Source organism: Zonotrichia albicollis, chromosome 23 (genome assembly GCF_047830755.1).
Source record: "Zonotrichia albicollis isolate bZonAlb1 chromosome 23, bZonAlb1.hap1, whole genome shotgun sequence".
NCBI classification, from domain to species: Eukaryota; Metazoa; Chordata; class Aves; order Passeriformes; family Passerellidae; genus Zonotrichia; species Zonotrichia albicollis.
Window position 1 is genome coordinate 2,395,808 of NC_133841.1, and position 18,397 is coordinate 2,414,204.

General features: G+C 50.5%; 2 protein-coding genes across 2 annotated transcripts; both read left to right on the forward strand.

The window, feature by feature from the left end:
* Positions 1-1,526: 1,526 nt before the first annotated feature.
* On the forward strand, positions 1,527-11,279 carry ORMDL3 (ORMDL sphingolipid biosynthesis regulator 3). The gene is made up of 4 exons (XM_074557346.1): positions 1,527-1,683; positions 5,497-5,697; positions 6,861-7,012; positions 7,429-11,279. Exons 2-4 carry the CDS (start codon positions 5,524-5,526, stop codon positions 7,562-7,564), a joined length of 462 nt encoding a protein of 153 aa, XP_074413447.1. The 5' UTR covers positions 1,527-1,683; positions 5,497-5,523; the 3' UTR covers positions 7,565-11,279.
* A 136-nt stretch (positions 11,280-11,415) lies between these two features.
* Positions 11,416-18,066, forward strand: LOC141731443 (gasdermin-A3-like). Its single transcript, XM_074557341.1, has 9 exons — positions 11,416-13,496; positions 13,664-13,859; positions 14,558-14,723; positions 14,797-14,890; positions 15,310-15,357; positions 15,623-15,885; positions 16,080-16,230; positions 16,947-17,020; positions 17,161-18,066. Exons 1-9 carry the CDS (start codon positions 13,277-13,279, stop codon positions 17,461-17,463), a joined length of 1,515 nt encoding a protein of 504 aa, XP_074413442.1. The 5' UTR covers positions 11,416-13,276; the 3' UTR covers positions 17,464-18,066.
* Positions 18,067-18,397: the final 331 nt, after the last annotated feature.

Consider the following 18,397-nt stretch of genomic DNA (forward strand, 5'->3'; position numbering starts at 1 on the left):
AGCCTCTGAGCACGGGGGGAACGCGGCTGCAGCTGCCGGTGAGCGGATGGGGCCGGACCCCCCCAGGGAACTCCCCGCCCCCGGTGCCGGTGTTCCCTGGGCGGGTGAACGCGGTGTGGGGAGCCCGAGGAGCGGGGTCGGGTCCCCCCCGCGCTCCACCGGCAGCGGCGGCTGCTGCATCACGGAGAGAGATGAATATTTATGGGCGTTTAAAAATAGCTGCTGCATTGTGCTTCCCCCTCACGTGCGGAGCCAGCGGGGTGCGGGGAAGCTGCTAAATTAGATGTCACCGCGCAGAGAGCTGCTCAGTCAGGCAGGAGCAGGATAAAAATAGAGCCTGCTGTGCGTGCGTGGATCTCCTGCAAAGCAGGAGCGGATCCCGTGGGATCCCCCGCCTCCGCACCGGCATCCCCGCACCGCGCCCTGCCAAGAGGGCACCGCAGAGGAGCCGGGCGGGGACACCGCGGTTCTAGCGGGTGGCAATCAGTGGCCTTTCATCTGCTTTCCCCCGAATCTGCGTCTCTCCGTGCCCAAAGCCCTCTGGAGGCAGACATTGCTGAGCTCTGGCTCCGGCAGTGACCCCGTGCCCTGCCAGCAGCACGGTGCCAGTGTGTGGCACCCTGGCAGCCCGCGGGGGCTCCGTGCTCTCGCCGTGCCCTGTCAGGATGGATGCAGGCAGGCTCAGGACACACAGCTCAGAGTGGGCACTCAGGGAACCTCGACATCGCTGGGACTCCACCTGGGCCAACACCAAAACCCAGCGTGGGCTGTGCCGAGCACAGCGGCTGTGCCAGCTCGGGGGGCACAGAGTGGCACCGGCAGAGCCGCGGGCAGCCGGGAGCCCCTGGCTCGGGCTTCGCACACTGCCAGAGGCTCTGGGCAGGGGGTTTGCAGCCCAAAGCGGCTCCGATGCTGCCCCTATGCTGCTGGAAGAGCCGGCAGCAGGCACACACAGAGCCCTGCACAGATGGCTGCGGCACCCGTGGGCCGTGCCAGCCCCACGCGATGAGCTTTGATGGTTGTGCAAACAAAAGCGGAGCCAGATGGTCTCCCCCGCGCTCCAGCGCTGGAATCCTGCGCTCGCTCCCAGCGCCGACCTTGGCTGGGTGTCCTGCAGCGCTGCCGGCCTGCCCGGGCTGCCTGCACAATGCTGCCGCTGGCATTTTCATGCTATCACGGCATCAGAGTAGTTTGGGCGGGAAGGGACTTTAAAAACCACCCAGTCCCATCCCATGCCATGGGCAGGGACACATTCCAGCCCCCCAGATCGCTCCAAGCCCTGTCCAACCCGGCCTCGCACGCCTCCAGGGATGGAGCAGCCACAGCTCCGGCTGGAAGCAGCCCCAGCGCTCCCCCACCCTCGCATTTCCCCTGGGAGAAGCGGCAGAGGGGGCAGCCCACCCTCCCCGGGCCGGCTGGAGGCACCCAGCGGGGTCTGGGGGCCCGTGTGAGCGGAGCGGGGCTCGGTGCATCCCCCGATGCCCCTCCCGGAGCCGCTCCCGCCGCTTCCCATGGCGGCCCCGCCTCTCCCGCTGCTGCCGGACTACAGCTCCCGGCGTGCCGCGGCGGGGCGGGCCGAGGGGCCGCCGGGAGCGCACCGGGAGAGCACCGGGAGCGCGGCGCAGCGAGCGCCGGCCCCGCCGAGCCGAGGCGAGCCGGGCCGGGCCGGAGCGGGCGGGAGCGGTGAGTGCGGGCCGGGGGCGCGGGGCAGCACCGGGGGGCTCTGCCCTCCCCGGCGGCGGCGGCGGCCGAGCCCCGCGGCGGGGCCGGGGGAAGGTGCCTCGCATGGGCCCGGCCCGAAAGGAAAACACCCCAAAAGAGAGAAGCGGGCGCTGGGATGGAGCTGGGGAGCGGCGGGGTGGGAGCGGGGGGTCCCGGGTAGGTAATGCGGGTCCCCGCGGTGCGGTCGCGCTGTGCAGAGCCCGGCCGGGAGCGGGTCCTGCCCCAGCCTCCCGGGGCACCGTCCCGTCCCGGGAAAACGGGGAGGAAAGTGGGGTCTGGGACCCCATGTGAGCTCAGAGGAGCCCAACCTCGGCCTTGTCTTGGTGTTCAAGATCTCCCGTTAAATCCACCAGGAAAGGCCGAGAGGGCAAGCAAGATCCCCGCCCTCAGCCGGTTCACGCGTGTCCTCGTCCCCGTGTCCCCCGTGTCCCCTCCGGGGCTCTGGCAGCCCCGGGCCCCCCGAGGAGGAACCGGGCAGCGCTGGGGCTCTGACACGTCCAACCCGGCCCCGGGCTGGAGGGACACGGAACGCTGTGTTCCCACTGTCACCTCTCACGCAGCACAGCCCATTTCACCAGCGTCCCCCATGTCCTCCGTGCTCTGGTTCATCCGTCGCCAGAAGGGTTTAAAGGATTTGTTTGGGAGGTGGCAGCTGTTGCTGCTAGAGATTGGGATCTGTGATCCGTGGGATCATCGGCACCTGCAGGCTGGGAACACTCAAGATCAAGATAAGCACCCGAGCCCTCCTTCCCTCCCAGCCCAGCCAAGATCCTGCAGCAGGGTGCCAGGATCAGAGCGTGATCCTGAAATCCCTGGGGAGGGCTGACAGCACTGCCAGATCATAGGAGCATTGATTTAGGATGGAAAAGGCCTTCAAGATCATCAAGTCCAAGTGTTAAACAAGGGAACAGGAACAGATGGTGGTCACACTCCTCTGGGGACAAAGGTGAGGAAGGAGCTGTCCCTGGACAGGCAGGATGAGGCAGAGGGAGGGCTCAGCTCCAGCGCCTCGCTGTGCCCTTTCCCACTGGCCACAGCTCCCACTTTTCCCCTCCTTGGATGGCCACTGTCCAATGTCAGCACAGCCCTGACCTTCACCCTCTGCCTGCTGCAACATTCAGGCTTTTCTGTTCCAAAAAAAGTGGGAAAGCAGAGCCTGGCAGCAGCTGCCCTGGGAAGGAGTCCTTCCCATGGTGGGCTGTGTCTTGTTGTCCTGCAGGTGAACAAATCCTGGTGTGGAATTAGAAATCAAACATGGGGTGTGGGATGGGGGTAGGGACAGGGCTTTGGGAGTTTGTGTGCCCTCAGCCAAGCTTGTGCAATCCAGAATTTGGGAAAGCTGGGCCAAGGGCTGCAGAGCTGGTGAAATATTTAAGGTGGGGAAGGACAGAGTTGGAGATGTGGAATCACCCTCATTGCAGCAGTGAGTGCTTGGTGTGTCTGTATGTCCTGCAAGAATGAATTAACTAATCTCTCATATGTTCCAGCATCCCACCCCTCTAATCCTTAATTTCACAAGGAAGGGAAACTGAGGCACGGGAAGGAGAATTGCTTCACATACAGCTCCCAAGTCAAGCCCTTTACCACCCAGTTGTGGGTCTGCAACTGCCCTCGTTTGCAGAGGAGGCCAAATCCAAACTGCTACTTAGTTTTTGGAAGTTATGGTTGGAAATTCCACGGCACCAGCCCTGTGCACCTCTGGCTGCAGGAAAGACTCCTGGAGAGAAGGCTTTTAACTGTTGATGAAAGCAGATTTTAAGGCCTCCAGTGAGAGCAGGGCTCCCTTTCTGTGGGCAGTCCCTTCCCAGTCCCTCCTCCTGCACCCTTTTGTTGCTCCTATCCCCAGCCATGTGGTTCCTCCTGCTGCACAGCTGGAATCCCACAGACACAGCTCTCTGTGGAGCATCCAGCTGTTCCTCACTCCTGTCTCCTGCACCCAGACTAAACAAACCCATTTCCTTCCAGCTGGCCTTGCAGGTCATGTTTTTCCTACACCTCTGCTCATTTTCCCCAGCTCCTCCCAGGACTGGACAGTGTTCACCCAACATCCAAGAGATCTATTTCCCAAGTCTGGCACTCAGCACTCCTGTTTACACATTCCATAGGGTGTTTTTCTTTTTGTTGTTGGAACAATCTGACTCTTTTTGACTCATTTATCCTTTGCCCCAACCTTCTGAGAGCCTTTGGGAATTGCAGCAGGTTTAGAACAGAGCTGCTCCCTCTGCCAGGGGTGAAATGCTGAACTCTGGCCTTTAGTCTTGTTTCCAAATCAAACTTTGGGCTTTTCTCTGAAATATCCATAAGTTGGTGACCTGGGAGGTGAGCAACAAGGGAGTGAGCACCCCACAGACCTGCAGCCACTTTCCTGGAAACAAAACCCTCCTCCAGGTATGAGCCCAATGATAGAGTGAGGTGAGGATGTGCAGCAACAGCTGCCTGTGTGCATGGAGGAGGTTTGGGAGTTCCTTGGAGCATTCCAGGAGCTGTGGAGTGGAGCTGGCTGTGAATCCCAGCCCTGGGCAGGAGTGGGGATGGTGCCAGCTCCCGAGACAAGGCAGGCCCAGCACTGCATGAGGGAGCTGGGGACAGCTGGCAGTGAGGAGAGTGTGATGTTGGATCTGGCTCAGGCTCGTCTCTGGAGAGCTGGAGGGAGCAGCAGCACAGCTTCCAGCTGTGGGAAGCAGCAGCAGAGCCACAAGGCCAGACATGAGGAAACAGCCTTCACTGTGGGGTGCTGCAGCCAAGGAGGATGAACTGGATCATCTCATCAAGCTCCTCTTCCCTGCGACACAAAGATGATTTTACATTCCCCTGATGTTGGTGTGAAGACATTCAGCTTTACAGTGGGTTTAGTTTGTGCTGTTTTCTGTAATTCCTGGGTACCAGTGAGCCAGAGCTCTCCTGCTGCCACTGGCTCTGTGTCAGACCAGAAAGCCACTTGATACCTGCACTGTCTCAGAGGCACCACTCCAAGGACTTGGTGATACTCTCTTGCTTCCTCTCCCTCCTGGCACTGTCCAGAAAACCATCTTTGTGCTCCTCCTACATGGCAGTTGTTCTTTCCAGGTAGGGGAAGGGCTAACTCCTCCCCAGCTCTTCCTCCTGGAACATCCTCCCAAGGCACTTTGTGCTGTTATCTCTCCCTTTTTACGTTCCTCAAGAAGAATCTCATTCCTTGCCTGGGGGGGAAATTTTTTTTGTTCCTCTTTTTTTACCCCTCTGCAAGTCTTAAATCTGAAGGCAGAACACATGAGCCACAGTAGGAGACAAGCAAACCTCCCGAGCCATGCAGAACCGTGTTAATTTAGTTAAATTAATTAGGAGATCTGTTGATACAGAGCCTTTCCTCTGCAAATGCTCTGGTCCCTTCCCAAGTTTGTCATGCTGAGTCCATAAACACGCAGGAAGCTTCCTGTGCTGTGTGTTTCCATGATGAACACTGTGATGAGGATTTAAAAGTGCTTTAAAGTATTGGTTTGAGTTTTGTCAGGCAATCGTGGGATTGAACCTCAACACCTCAGCTCCAGGAAAACATCTCAAATCACAAGAAGCTTCTGTCACAGACAAGCTTCCCACACATAATTCCCAAATCTCAACCACTCCCGGAGTCAGCGACGTCAGCTCTAAGAATGGCAATACCGAGGGGCAGAGGAGGGAACTGACTGGGGATTTTTATAGCAAACAGCAGATTTTGGCTTTGCTTGACAACCAGCCTGTGCTGAGCCCCACTGAGCAGTTTGGATCCGGGCTCTGACCTCAGTGTTTGTGTTCCAGGGGCTCCTGCCAGCCAGGAGAGGCAGGATGAACGTGGGAACGGCGCACAGCGAGGTGAACCCCAACACCAGGGTGATGAACAGCCGCGGCATCTGGCTGTCCTACGTGCTGGGCATCGGGCTGCTGCACGTCGTGCTCCTCAGCATCCCCTTCTTCAGCGTCCCCGTGGTCTGGACCCTCACCAACATCATCCACAACCTGGTAAGGGAGCGGCACGGGGAGCCCGGGCACAGCTGTTGCTCTGAGCAATCTGCTGAGATTCCTGTTGAAACAATTCCTTTGTGTTTCCAAAGATGTCGGGTGAGTTGCTCAACCTCCACCCTCGGCCTGTACTGGTGCCTCTGGGTTATGGATTTAAATCCAGCCCAGGTACAGGTGAGGCAGCAACGCCTGGTGAGGCTGCTCAGAGGGGACGTGGATTCATTTCCTGTAGGGCAAATCCTTCATTGTGTCCCCTTCCCAAAGGAATCTGTGACAGACCCCATCACTGGGGTTGGTAAAACCTGAATTGGCCTCATGAGAGTTAAGGAAAAACAAGATTAACCCACTGATTTTGTTCTGCCTAAAGTCAAAGATTAGTCCAGGAACTGATTTTTCTCTCTGAAGGTTGAGTTCCCTTGGGCACAGGGGACAAAAAACTTCTGGGATGGAGCAGCTGATTGTGTGTCTTTTATTTTAAATAATATCTCAGCCTAGGAATATTCCAGCGATAAAAATTACAGGGATTGAGGGCCCTCATGATAAGCTATTACTAGTGGGGGATAAAAACCTCCACAAACGCCCAAACTGGAGCTGCTCAGGAGATAAAAACCTCCACAAACCCTTAAACTGGAGCTGCTCAGGAGATAAAAACAACCACAAAGCCCCAAACTGGAACTGCTCAGCACTCAGCTCATGAGCTGCTGGCTTGTCACCCATCTTCCCTGGCAGCTTTAGATTTATGGGGACAAAAAGGAATTTAAAGGGCAGGAGTGGCTGTACTTGGGAGCTGTGGTGTAGCCAGAATGTTTGTGTGTGACTTGTGTTCCCCTGGTAATCAGGGGGTGACAGACCTTCTCCCAGACATTTTCGGGGAGCCCTGAGGCAGCAGGCAGGCGCTAATCTCCCGATGGCAGGGCTGTAATCTTGCCACCGCCTCCTTGGCTCACACCCAGGAGCCGAGCGAGAGTTCTGACGTGGATCAGCCGAGCTGGCCCGGCCTTTCCCAACTCTCCTTTCTTTCCCCGCTTTCCTGACCGCTCCGGGTTTTCCAGCAGCGCCACATCCCTCTAGTGGAAAGGCGCGGGGGTGCAAGCGCCCGCATGCCCTGCTCTGGATCTGGGGTTTTTTGGGGTGCCTTGTGCCTGACGCTGCGTGTCCTGCAGAGCATGTACATCTTCCTGCACACCGTGAAGGGAACCCCCTTCGAGACCCCGGACCAGGGCAAGGCCCGGCTGCTCACGCACTGGGAGCAGATGGATTACGGAGTGCAGTTCACCGCGTCCCGCAAGTTCCTCACCATCATGCCCATCGTCCTGTGAGTATTCTGGGCTGGCTGAGCCACCTCGTGTCCTATGGGGGCCTGAATATATGTTGTATTGTAAGATCTGTGTGTGTCAATGTGGGGGCCTGAATATATGTTATATTGTGGGATCTGTGTGGGTCCAAGTTGCTCCAAACGAGCTGCAGCTGCAGGGTCCTTAGCTGGGCAGCAGCTGTAGCTCGTGAGGGTGACTGAAATGAATAGGGGTGGGTTGAGAGCCCAGGAGGAGCCCCTGAGAAGACAGGAAGGGCTGTGCTGCAGAGAATGGAGAGGAGCCCCAGCAGAGAGGCAAGAACACTGCAGCAAAGATTACAGCAGTGTCCCAGCACCCAGCAGTGTTGTGGGAGATAAACACGTGGAATGCCACGGCTCAGTTTGCCTCTCTCTCTGTTCCCACCTTCCCTCTGCAGGTATTTTCTAACCAGTTTTTACACCAAGTATGACCGGGTACACTTCATCATCAACACCATCTCCCTCATGAGCGTCCTGATCCCCAAACTGCCTCAGTTCCACGGCGTGAGGATCTTTGGCATCAACAAGTACTGAGCGGCGTGGCCGGAGCGGACGGAGGAGGAGGAGCAGGGCTGAGGGGGATTCCTCTCTCCAGCCCCATTTCCTCCCCTCACACAGACTGGGATGTGGTTTGGCTGTTTAAAGCAGATCCCAACAGACACATTCCGCATGCTGGATCCTCGTGCCCAATAAATCCAAACCAGCTCCAGAGTAGAGTTTAGTGCGGAGCAGGACGTGCGACAGCGGATTTCTCTTCTCCCAGGGTCATCAATAGATGCAAAACCACTGAGACTTTGAGGTACAACAAGGATGAATTCTGGGAAGAGTCTCATCTATTCCAGACATGGAATGACGAGGATAGGGATGAGGGGAAAAGCTTTTAGTGCTGGTACTATTGCTGTGGTAAATGCACTTTAAAATACATTTCCCTTCCTGAAGCTGGGTGCTTTGAGCAGAACGTGAGGGAAATCCAAAGGGATACAGCCAGACTTTCCCAGGATTGGATTGTTTTGGAGTCTGATCTCCAGTTTTAGATGGGAAGTGGGAGGGGGAAGCGAATGAAAGATTTTTATTTTGCAATTGTTGACACCACTTAGAAGGGAAATTCTTTACCTAAAAACAGCACAGGAAGAAGTGACCTGCATTTTGACAAAACTTTTGATTTCCTCCATCACCATCTGTGTGGTCCAGAGAAAAGGTGGATAGATCCAAAATCATGCTTGTTACTTTCAGTTTATACCCAAATCTGCCTGGGTAACCCCTCTCCCCACCCCAAACTGCTGTTTTTATGTGCACAGGAGCTCAGTGGGCATTTGGATCAAGGGCTGAGGGCAGGTGATTTAAGGACTGACACCAAATGCCATGGAGCTCCTTGGAACATGGACAGGGGTGGGAGAGGCAGCCAGTGGGCAGGTACAGGAGGAAGGCTGATTGCTCTAATCAAGCAGGCAGCCATCCTTGACTTGGAATTGTTCTCCTCACTTCAGCTCCTTGCTTGTTTAAGTGCATGTGACTGGGATTTGCCAGTTCTCCATGGACTCAGGGGTTGGATTTCTGGCTTACCTGGAAATCTGTCCCTCAGCTCCATGCAGCACCAGCAGCAGATGAATTGACCAGCAAAGGAGTTGATTTGTCACTGATAGATCCTGTCACAGAGGAACAAAATCAAGCCTTTTTCCTCTAAAATCGCCACCTAAATAAAGCAGGCTTAGGTTTCCTGGCTGAGACAGCTTTTACTGTTTTACTGAAAATCAGAATGACCTGATTTCCCTTTGGGTTGTGTCCCAGATGGAATGGGTTTTCCCTCACTCTTCCCCTATAACCCCATGAAAACCTATATTTTTGTTGTCCTAGTGCTTATATTGTCTCACCTTTTTTGACAATGGTATAAATCTTTTAAATCTGCTTTTTTTTTTTTTTTTTTTTTTTTTTTTGTCCTTGCAGTAGCAAATCCAGCTTTAGGGGCCATAAGGGAGAATGTTGAGGTTTTGGATGGTCTGAGCATAGGACATGGAAGGGAGAATTTTTAGATCTGTTACTACTCCATGCATAATTTTAGACAAGTTACTTCACTTCTCTCTCAGACTTCCTTTGGGATTGCTGCAGGGAAGGGAAAATATGGAGTGTACCTCAAAGGGCTGCTGGAATGCAGGGAGAATCATTCCCTAATGTGTTTGGAAAGTGGAAATCCAAGTGGAAAGGAAGTTTTCAAGCAGGTAGAAGGAGAAGAGAATCTGGCTGGAGACCCCAGGGTATTGACAGATGTGCAATTTCCTTGATGGGCAGTTTAAACCTTCCAACCTAGGATAGAAGAGCTGCTGCTTTAGCTGAGGTACTCTCTACCCTAATCGGCTCTTTAAGCTACTAGACAATGATAATTGTGATAAAAATAGAGATATTTCATCAATCAGCTGGGAAATGACACAGACATGAGCAGTGTTCCTGCAGGAGGGGCAGGTCCTGGCAGGGTGCCTGAGGCTGAACTTGAAATGTTGATTGTGGTGCTGAACAGAGCTGAGTGTCTGCCCAGACACCACTTCCATCTCCAGGGGAAATGAAAGAAAATTAATTATTGTCATAGAAAACATGGGGAAAACCATCATTTTGCAACAGAAACGGCCTCTAGATGCTTTCAAACATGACTCCTCACAGACAGACATATGCTTGGTATTTCTAAGCATATGCACATCACAGATTTGTAATTTTAGAATAATTATCAATTGAAAGGATCAGCTTTTTTTTTTTTTTAGTGAGATACAGCAATAACACAGCTGTGGGTTTGAACACTTGTGTGGTCACTGACACCATCTGACCCTGTTTCCTTAAATTAAATGGAATTCTCAGAATGGAATTATAAACTTCTCAAACAAGCAGGTTCTAAAGTGTAAACCCCCAAACTTGTAATTAAGATTCTGCCTAGCAACATAAGTAAATATTTTTTGATTTCTCTCCTTCACACAAATGATCAAAACAGCCAATGGCAGAGTCATGACATGCCACTCTTCACAACACAGGTGTGGCATTTTTCCATGGAATAACTTACATTAATTTGGATTCAGTCAATCCAGTCAAGGGAAACATAAATGGAAACATGAGTAATATAGAAAGAAGCAAGTTGGAGAAATATTTCATGTTCTGTTGTGGTGAGTTAAGTACCTATATATGGTTAATAAGTATTTGAACAATTACAGATTGGGTAGCATCTTCCTTAAGATCCCAACTTAAGGCTGGTGTCAGGATCAATCAAAAATAAAAAGCAGGAAGTCAATTGTAATTAAACCACCATTCTTGGGTGTACCTGAGGCAGTCTGAAGTGAAAGGACACCATGAGCAGGCTGAAGGGTGGTCAGACATGTCCTGGAAGGGGACAGATCAGGTGTGAAGCCACATTGTGGGTGGAGAAATGAAACATGAGCAGACGTGGTGCTGCAGGGAGGAGATGACTGATTGCTACTGATTTTAAATGGGATTCCAATCACATCACACTTGACAGATTCCCTCTCACACTGGTCCTGTATCATGATCAGGACAAGTTCCTACCTGGAGAGATCAAATCTCCTGTGATGCAAAAACAACTCCTGGTAAGTTATTTTAAGCTTTTCCGTTTTGGTCTGCAATTAAAGAGAAAAACTTGTGAATGGCTGGAATCCTTCTCAGGAACTGGCAGCAGCCTGTCCCATCCTGTGCTTGGCCAAGCCCCCTGAGCCACTGTCAGCACCACGCACGTTTCCATGGGGCACAGCAGCCCCTGCTCCAGGACACCCTCAGAAAACCAGCAAGTCCTCCCAGCCTGCTGCTCCTGAATCAGGGATCCTCACCTGGGAGTCCTTCCACAGAGCTACCAGGCTGGCAAACAGTCCAAACCTTTGCAGGAAAAAGCCTATACAATTAAACTAAATGGAGGGCTACTTATTCTCTTTTATGTTTGAATCACTGTTCAATTTTGGGTTGTTTTTAGAAGCTCGGTACTGGCCCTCAAGGAGGGGACAGCAGTGGGTTAACACATTAATATTCCTTCTTGTGACTTATGTTGCTTTATCATTGCCTAGAATATCTTTTTAAGCATGTGAGTGTTGGTGTGTCCATACCCTCCATGGATCAGTTAAATCAGCTGAATTAGTTGGGAGGGTTTTTAAAGGAATGTTCTGTACAAAGTTTTAGGGTTTTTTTCCCATAGCCTTCTTTTTGCTGTGGATACAGGAGTCTCATGTAGAGAACTTTCTAAAATAAAGTGTGAATATTTTTATTACTCCTTTGTACAGTATTCTAAGAGAGACTAATAAAAGTGAAGTATTCAGGTAAAAAACTTGTGCTTGAGTCCTGGAATCATCACATGGATGGCTTTTGCTGTCAAACAAGCATGGCAATGTACCCAGCAGCCATGGAATGGCTCGGGTTGGAAGGCACCTTAAGGCTCCAGGGCCATTCCCACCCCCTGCCATGGCAGGGACACCTTCCACCAGCCCTGGCTGCTTCAAGCCCCATCCAACCTGGCCTGGGACACTCCCAGGGATGGGGCAGCCTCAGCTTCGCTGGGAAACTTGTTCTGGGGCCACATCACCCTCACAGAGAAGAATTTCTTGTCAATATCTCCTCCTGAGTTCATTTCTCCATCTGTCAAAGAACAGCAGTGTTACGTGGCTCTATAAAGCTGAATACACAAGGATGGAATGGTTTGGCTTGAAGGGACCTTAAAGGCATCCAGTCCCACCTGCTGCCAGGCACAGGGACACATTCCTGTCCAGTCTGGTCTGAGACACACCATCTCCTACATCTGTAGAAGTTCCAGTAACCCACAGTCCCTGTAACAGACTCCGGATAAGTTGCTGTGAACAGCCAGGGGTCCTCCAGCATGGATCAGGTCTAATGCTGCCTTACTCAGGAGTTGCTTCAGGGAGCCCCCTGTTTTGTCAGGTAAGAGAAAGCTCAAGGAAAAGTCACCTTTAATATCAAAGCATTCAGTGAATATGAGTACCAGAGAACCCTTTTTTTGAACGTCCAGGACCATAAAAGGGCTTTCAGCAAGAGGTGGGTGCAGGCAAATTTGTTCCTAGGAAAGTGACGTTTTTGTGTTAGATCAGCAGCTCATTGTAATGAATATGTATAAGCATGGTACATAAACACCTGGCTGTACAGTCTCAGCACACACACAGGATAAGAGATCTGCTGTGTGTCCTCTGCAGATGAAGAATGCCTGCTTTCTAACACTTCAAATTGTGTTAGAAAGTTTATTCTGGGCGATTTCAGTATCAGCAGAAGCCACAGCAGTCCTGCAGTCTGCTTCAGACACCCTCCAGCCACAGGAGACATCCACCCCACAAACAGGTAAGTGCATTATCCCAGAGCTTTGGGCAGGGAAGAAGGTTGGTGGGAGCTCTCTGTTGAGTGCTCTTGTTTAGTTTTCCTCTTTTCTTGGAGACTTCCAAAACAATGTGTTGTGGAAATGGTACTAACATTGAGCGCACAAGGCTATTTGTCTTTGGAATGGTTTAAATTGAAACAGGGTAGCATTAGATGGGATATTGGGAAGAAACCCTCCCTTTGAGGCTGATCAGGTCATGGCACAAGTTGCCCAGAGAAGCCATGGCTGCCCCATTTGTGGAAATGTCCAAAGCCAGGTTGGCTGAGGCTTGGACCAACCTGGGAGAGTGGAAGGTGTCCCTGCCCATGTTAGAGAGAGGAATGGGATGAGCATTAATGCCCCTTCCCACCAAAACCAGTCTGGGTTACCCAATTCCCCCTCCCCAGCTCCATCCTGTAAAACACCAGAACGGTGAAACTGTAACATTTTGTTAAAAACAAGCTGTGTCAAAAAACATACAGGGATTTCTTTCCGGCTCTCAAACACCAGCTCTCCCCTGTAGACCACCAGGGCCTGCCCAACAAGGCTGGGCTGGACTGAGCTGATGTCTCTCTATTTTGGGGGACATTTGTCTCCAAAATCAGCACCCTCAGAGTCTGCCAACTGCAATCTCTCTGCAAAATGACTGGGATTCCCTAGCAGAGCAGAACAAGTCCAAACAACCCCTGGCTCCTGCTGCTTTTTCTCCAAATATGCCCTGAAACAATCCTGTGAAAATTGTGTCCTTGGATAATGTGAGTCATTACTTTGAAATCTTCTTAATAGATAAAGTCAGGCTTTGTTACAACATCCTGCTAATATTTCAAGTAATTCAGCTTAGCTTGTGTTCCCTCTTTCCCAAGGCATAAATCTACTTGGTTTTCCTTCAAAACTTCAGCCACAGAATGTTTAAAAAACTCACCAAATTCATCGCACATCAAATGGATCCGAGCAAAGATTTGGACCCTGTCGAGAGCATTGCAGACCATGAGCACTTCAGGCTTCTCTGTCTACTGATAAAAAAGAGAAAATCAAACCGCATATTCCACCGAGCTCCCTACTATCAGTGGACAGGGTTCACACTGGATGATGTGCTGCTGCCTAGAAAAGATGGTAAAAGCATAGGTAAAACTCACATTTTTCAATCTAAAGACCACCAATTCTATAGATAATGTGTTTGGGTTATTTGTGGCTCAACTGTACCATGTTCCAGCTTTCATGTGTGTGTGTGATATAATTATAGTGTTGAGTCTGTGTAATCCTGCTTAAGATAATGCATGGAATTATTTCAGAGTCCCTCCATCAAGATTCCAACCAATTTACTATCACGAAAACCAGTGCTGACCAGGTTGAGGGGCATGCCAGTGCTCCTTTGGGCCCTGTAAATGCAGAAGTGGAAATAGGTGCCTCCTCGTCGAATGTCTTTTCCATTAAGCTACAAAAGAAGAGCATCCCACTGCAATCACTGGAGGCACTGAGAAGAAAAAGGTAAGGCATGACAAAGGGAGCACACACACTCCAATCATCCCCCTCCAGCACACACCAGCTCAATCAATAATGGGGTTTCAACAGCCAAAACCAAAGATTAAGAACTTTGGGCAATTATTTTTCCTAACTAGGCCAAAGACTGGATATCGGTGCATGGTATCCTAACACAGGGAAAATGACTGGCATCTGACTCCATTGATTCAGAAGTGCTGAACAATTGCATTATTAAAACTGTACTATATTACATTAATATACGATTTTAAAGATATACTATACTATACTACATACTTGCTTACTATATAATACTAACTAACTAACTAACTAACTAACTAGAAAAACCCGTGACTCTCTGCCCAGAGTCCCGACACAGCTGTGGATCCAATTGGACCATGAATCCAAACAACCATCACCAGAATGCAATCAAGCAATCACCTTGGGTAAACAATCTCCATACCACATTCCACATGGGCACAAACACAGGCAGTGAATGAGAAAAAACTACTTTCTCTTGTTCTCTCTGTGCTTCTTCAGGAAAAACCCTGAGATAGAGAATCATGTCTCTCTGTTCAGAGAATGTGAATGCCTCAACTGGAGTTTACAAGTTCACCCCTGAACCTCCTCTTCCACAGCCTGAGCACCCCCAGCTGCGTCAGCTGCTCATGGTGCTCCAAACCCTTTCCATGCTTTTCCTCTTTTAGACGAATCAACATGAATCACTCCCTCATCCAACAACTCCAGAGAACAGACATCAATCTATACATGGTCACAGAAATCCTCGAAGCCTCAGAGGAGACTATCTACACAGCATCCATCATGGCAGATGGGGTCTTTAACGTCCTATGTCACATCACACTTGGTGCACAGGTTTGGCTTCTCCTCTCCTTTGTTCCCCAGCAGCTGCACCCAGCTGTTCTAACTGGTTGTTTTCCTTCACCAGGGCACCAGAGAGTGCAACCAAGGTATAGTGATACCCAAGGGCTGCACGCTGGCCTTCAGGACCGTCCCACTGCACATTAGAGATGGAGAATGGGGTAAGTAACTTCCAGAAATAAAGAATTTCTTCCTTCTGGAAATAGTGCAGAAGAAGAAGAAGAAGAAGAAAATTTCAGGAAGTATCACTGCGCCCCAGATACACCCTCATATTGTCTGCAAGGACATGGAGGCAGTGTGAGGGACTGAAATCAGCTGGGGGAGGCCAGACAGCCCATGCTAGGTCAAAGAACTACACAGGGAAAATGCTGTTTGGAGAGGGATTAGTAAAGAAAGAAGGAAGTCTCAGATCTATATTTCAGGAGCTGCAGAGCTCCTGTTGATAAATGGCATGGAGAACAGAGTTTGGGTGTTCCTTCCCTTCCCAAGAAGAAAAGAGCCAAGGACAAAACTGGGTGGGTAACCAACAGCAGGAAGACTGGTTTAGAACACCATAAATGTCCTTTTTATCCTTCTGCAGATATGAAGCATTTTGCAATTGAAGAATACCTCTACAGGACCATGACTGGTAAGTAATATATTTTCACAGCTTTCACTTGCACAACTTTTGTCTGCTTTGGATAAAATGGAATCTCCCAGCATTAAACAAACCACCAGGAGAGATGCATTTGCCTCTTCCTTGAGACATCACAACTGCCCCAATTCCATAATGCTTCAAAAACATTCAGAGAAGGGTTTCATACTCTGGGTTTAGAGAAGGGTTTCATACTCTGGATTTAGAGCTGCCAGTGAGCTCCTTGTTCAGAAGTGACAGATTTGGATTCCTCCTTTAGCAGACATTAAAAACACATCCGAGACAGGAAGCTTAGAAGGTATATTAGAAGAATGTTCAGCCCAAAACGAATTCGAATTCAGACTTGGATACAAAGAAGTGGAAGCATTTGAAGCCTGCAGCGTATTAAAATTCGGACTAGAAGAAGTTGAAATCTGCTGTCAAATCTTCTCCGAGCTGTCTCCTGACCTGCTGCTCATCGTCTTAAACACCATCAAAGCTGTGATGAGAGATGAGAACCTCCTTCAAGAGCTCAGCCAGAAAGTAAGTGAAGCTTTTCTCACTGACACAATTTATAAACACAGACACATCCACACCACTCCTCCTGTCCCACAGGTCACCTGCCCTGGGCCACAACTGCCCGTCCAAAATTCCCTCTCTCAGCACAGCTCCCTGCTCAGGACAAGCAGCAGCCTCTGCCCTCAAATCCTGACATTTTATTTCCTTGTTCCCCACAGATGGAAGAAGTTTTTGAGGAAAATGATGGTTATGAGCTGAAAACTGAGAGCCCAGACTTAAAAGAACTCTTCAGCACCTTACAGCAATCGCCAAGACATCGTCTCCTTCAGCTGGCAGAAGGAATCACCTACGTCCTTGATGCTTTGCAGGGTGAGGCTTTGGGGCTTCAGGAGGGAAATCAAGGCAGGGATGACTCCCACTCCTGCCATTCTCTCATTCCTTCCTCTCATAGTCCTCCTCCTCCTCAAGTGGAATCAACATGAAAGTGCCATGGAGGGGAGAGGAGAGAAACCCCCTCTGCACCCAGCCAGGGCTCCCTGCTCCCTCAAAGTCTGGCCACAGCTTCCTCCCAAGGGCCAGCCCACATCTCTGCTCTGCTCACCAGCAACACGACCCAGGCCAATGGCTGGAGCTGTGTCTGGGACAGCTGGGTTGGATTTTGGGAAAGGTTCCTATCCCTGAGGGGGCTCAGGCACTGAACAGACTCCCCAGACAATGCTCACAGCCCCAAGGCTGACACAGCTCCAGCAGGGCTTGGACAACACTCTCAGCACAGGGTGGGACTGTTGGGGTGTCTGTGCAGGGACAGGAGTTGCACATCAATTATCCTTCTGGGTGCCTTCCAACTCCATAATCCATATGGGATATTGTGGGTAACACCCAGATCACTCTCACAGGGAGCCTGCACAAACCATTTCTATTAAAACACTCAAAGAACCTTTGACCAAACAAGCATTTCCTACAAGAAATTATCACCCTTCCCATCCTCTTCACTCTTTCCCATCCTGCTCACCAGTCCCAGCCCACCAGTAACCTCCATCACCTTGCTGGGAGGTTTTGGATCCAAACCCAGTTTATTTCTGCAGAGTTAACAGAGGATCAGCTGCTGCTGCTGCTGGAATCCTTGGAAAGGAAGATTGTGTCCCAACAGCTGAACCTGGTGAGAACACACATCACACTTGGATCCTTTCAAGGGGAGGCAGGGGCTATGTTAATTCTAGCAACATTTCCATAATGATGACACAAGTTGACAATTTCAATCTGAAATTCTGATTTTGCTTTTTTGTTATTGCTGTGAAGGTTGCAAATCTCCTGGAACATGACAAGGTGAAGAGGAAGGGGACTTTTCTTGTGGATGCCAGGCAGCTCTTGCCACACAAGGAGGACCAGATGTTAACCATTGCCCTGGTGGAGCTGAGTGGAGTGCAGTTCCAGGAAGATGGATCAGTTATCCCTAGGGATGAACCCTTTGAGGCCATGGCAGCCCTGTTTGTGGCCCTGTACGCCCTCAACCTCCTGAGTGGCTTGCAGATACACATGGCCCTGCCCAGGGATCCCTTCCTCGAGATGTTGAAGGGCTTTGTGCAGCAAAAACAAATTTAAGGTAGGAAAACACAATATGGATGCTGAAGGCTGTATACCAAAGCGTATTTGTTCGTGTGTCTCCCCAAAAATGCAGAGACCCAACAGGAAAATCCACAAGCCCAAAGGATCCCACGCCTGCCACCAGTGCTTCATGTAATCCTGCTTCTCTCAAAATGCTGTTGCTGCTGCTGCTGCTGCTGCAATCAGTAAATGGGAAAGGGAAGGGCAAAGGGAATGGAAAGGAAAATGCAAAGGAAAAGGGAGGAAATGAAAAGGAAACAAAAGCCAAAAGAAACATCAACAGTGATTCACTTACTCTGGTCCCTCTGTGTTTCAGCATGGGATCCATGAACTGCTGGTGTCAGGAAGATGGGGAAATCCCAGAGGTTTCACTGACACCTCCCTGGTTCCATCTCCCTGAGATGCTTGAGGGACACAGGCAGCACTTCAGAGCAATACTACAATACTCCCATTATCACTTTATCAATAAAGAGCAGCTTCTTGCTAAGCAACTTGGTGGTCTCAAAGGCTGTTTCTTAATTTCGTGTCTTTTCTGTCCCATGGCACACCTAACAACCTCAGGATTGAGGCTGTACCAGAAATAAGGGCCCTTAATGTGGACACAGCAGTCTCATGTAGAGAACTTTCTAAAATAAAGTGTGAATATTTTTATTACTCATTCTAACACAGTTCCAATGGACACTAATAAAAGTGAAGTATTCAGGTAAAAAACTCTTGCTTGAGTCCTGGAATCATCACATGGATGGCTTTTGCTGTCAAACAAGCATGGCAATGTACCCAGGAGACATGGAATGGCTCGGGTTGGAAGGCACCTTAATGCTAAAGGCATGGTGATTTCTTTGAGCACCTTGTCACTACTAAGGTGTTGCATGACCCACCTGAATGGCTGATGAGGGTAGTAATGTGGGCTGGCTTGCCCTCTGGCGACAAG

Excerpts from the sequence above, each read along its gene's own strand:
- ORMDL3 (XM_074557346.1), top strand. The coding sequence starts at position 5,524 with ATGAACGTGGGAACGGCGCACAGCGAGGTGAACCCCAACACCAGGGTG. Across the intron at positions 5,698-6,860 it reads CCAACATCATCCACAACCTG|AGCATGTACATCTTCCTGCA; the intron begins GTAAGGGAGCGG and ends CGTGTCCTGCAG. Across the intron at positions 7,013-7,428 it reads ACCATCATGCCCATCGTCCT|GTATTTTCTAACCAGTTTTT; the intron begins GTGAGTATTCTG and ends TTCCCTCTGCAG.
- LOC141731443 (XM_074557341.1), top strand. The coding sequence starts at position 13,277 with ATGTTTAAAAAACTCACCAAATTCATCGCACATCAAATGGATCCGAGC. Across the intron at positions 13,860-14,557 it reads GAGGCACTGAGAAGAAAAAG|ACGAATCAACATGAATCACT; the intron begins GTAAGGCATGAC and ends TTCCTCTTTTAG. Across the intron at positions 15,886-16,079 it reads TTCAAGAGCTCAGCCAGAAA|ATGGAAGAAGTTTTTGAGGA; the intron begins GTAAGTGAAGCT and ends TGTTCCCCACAG.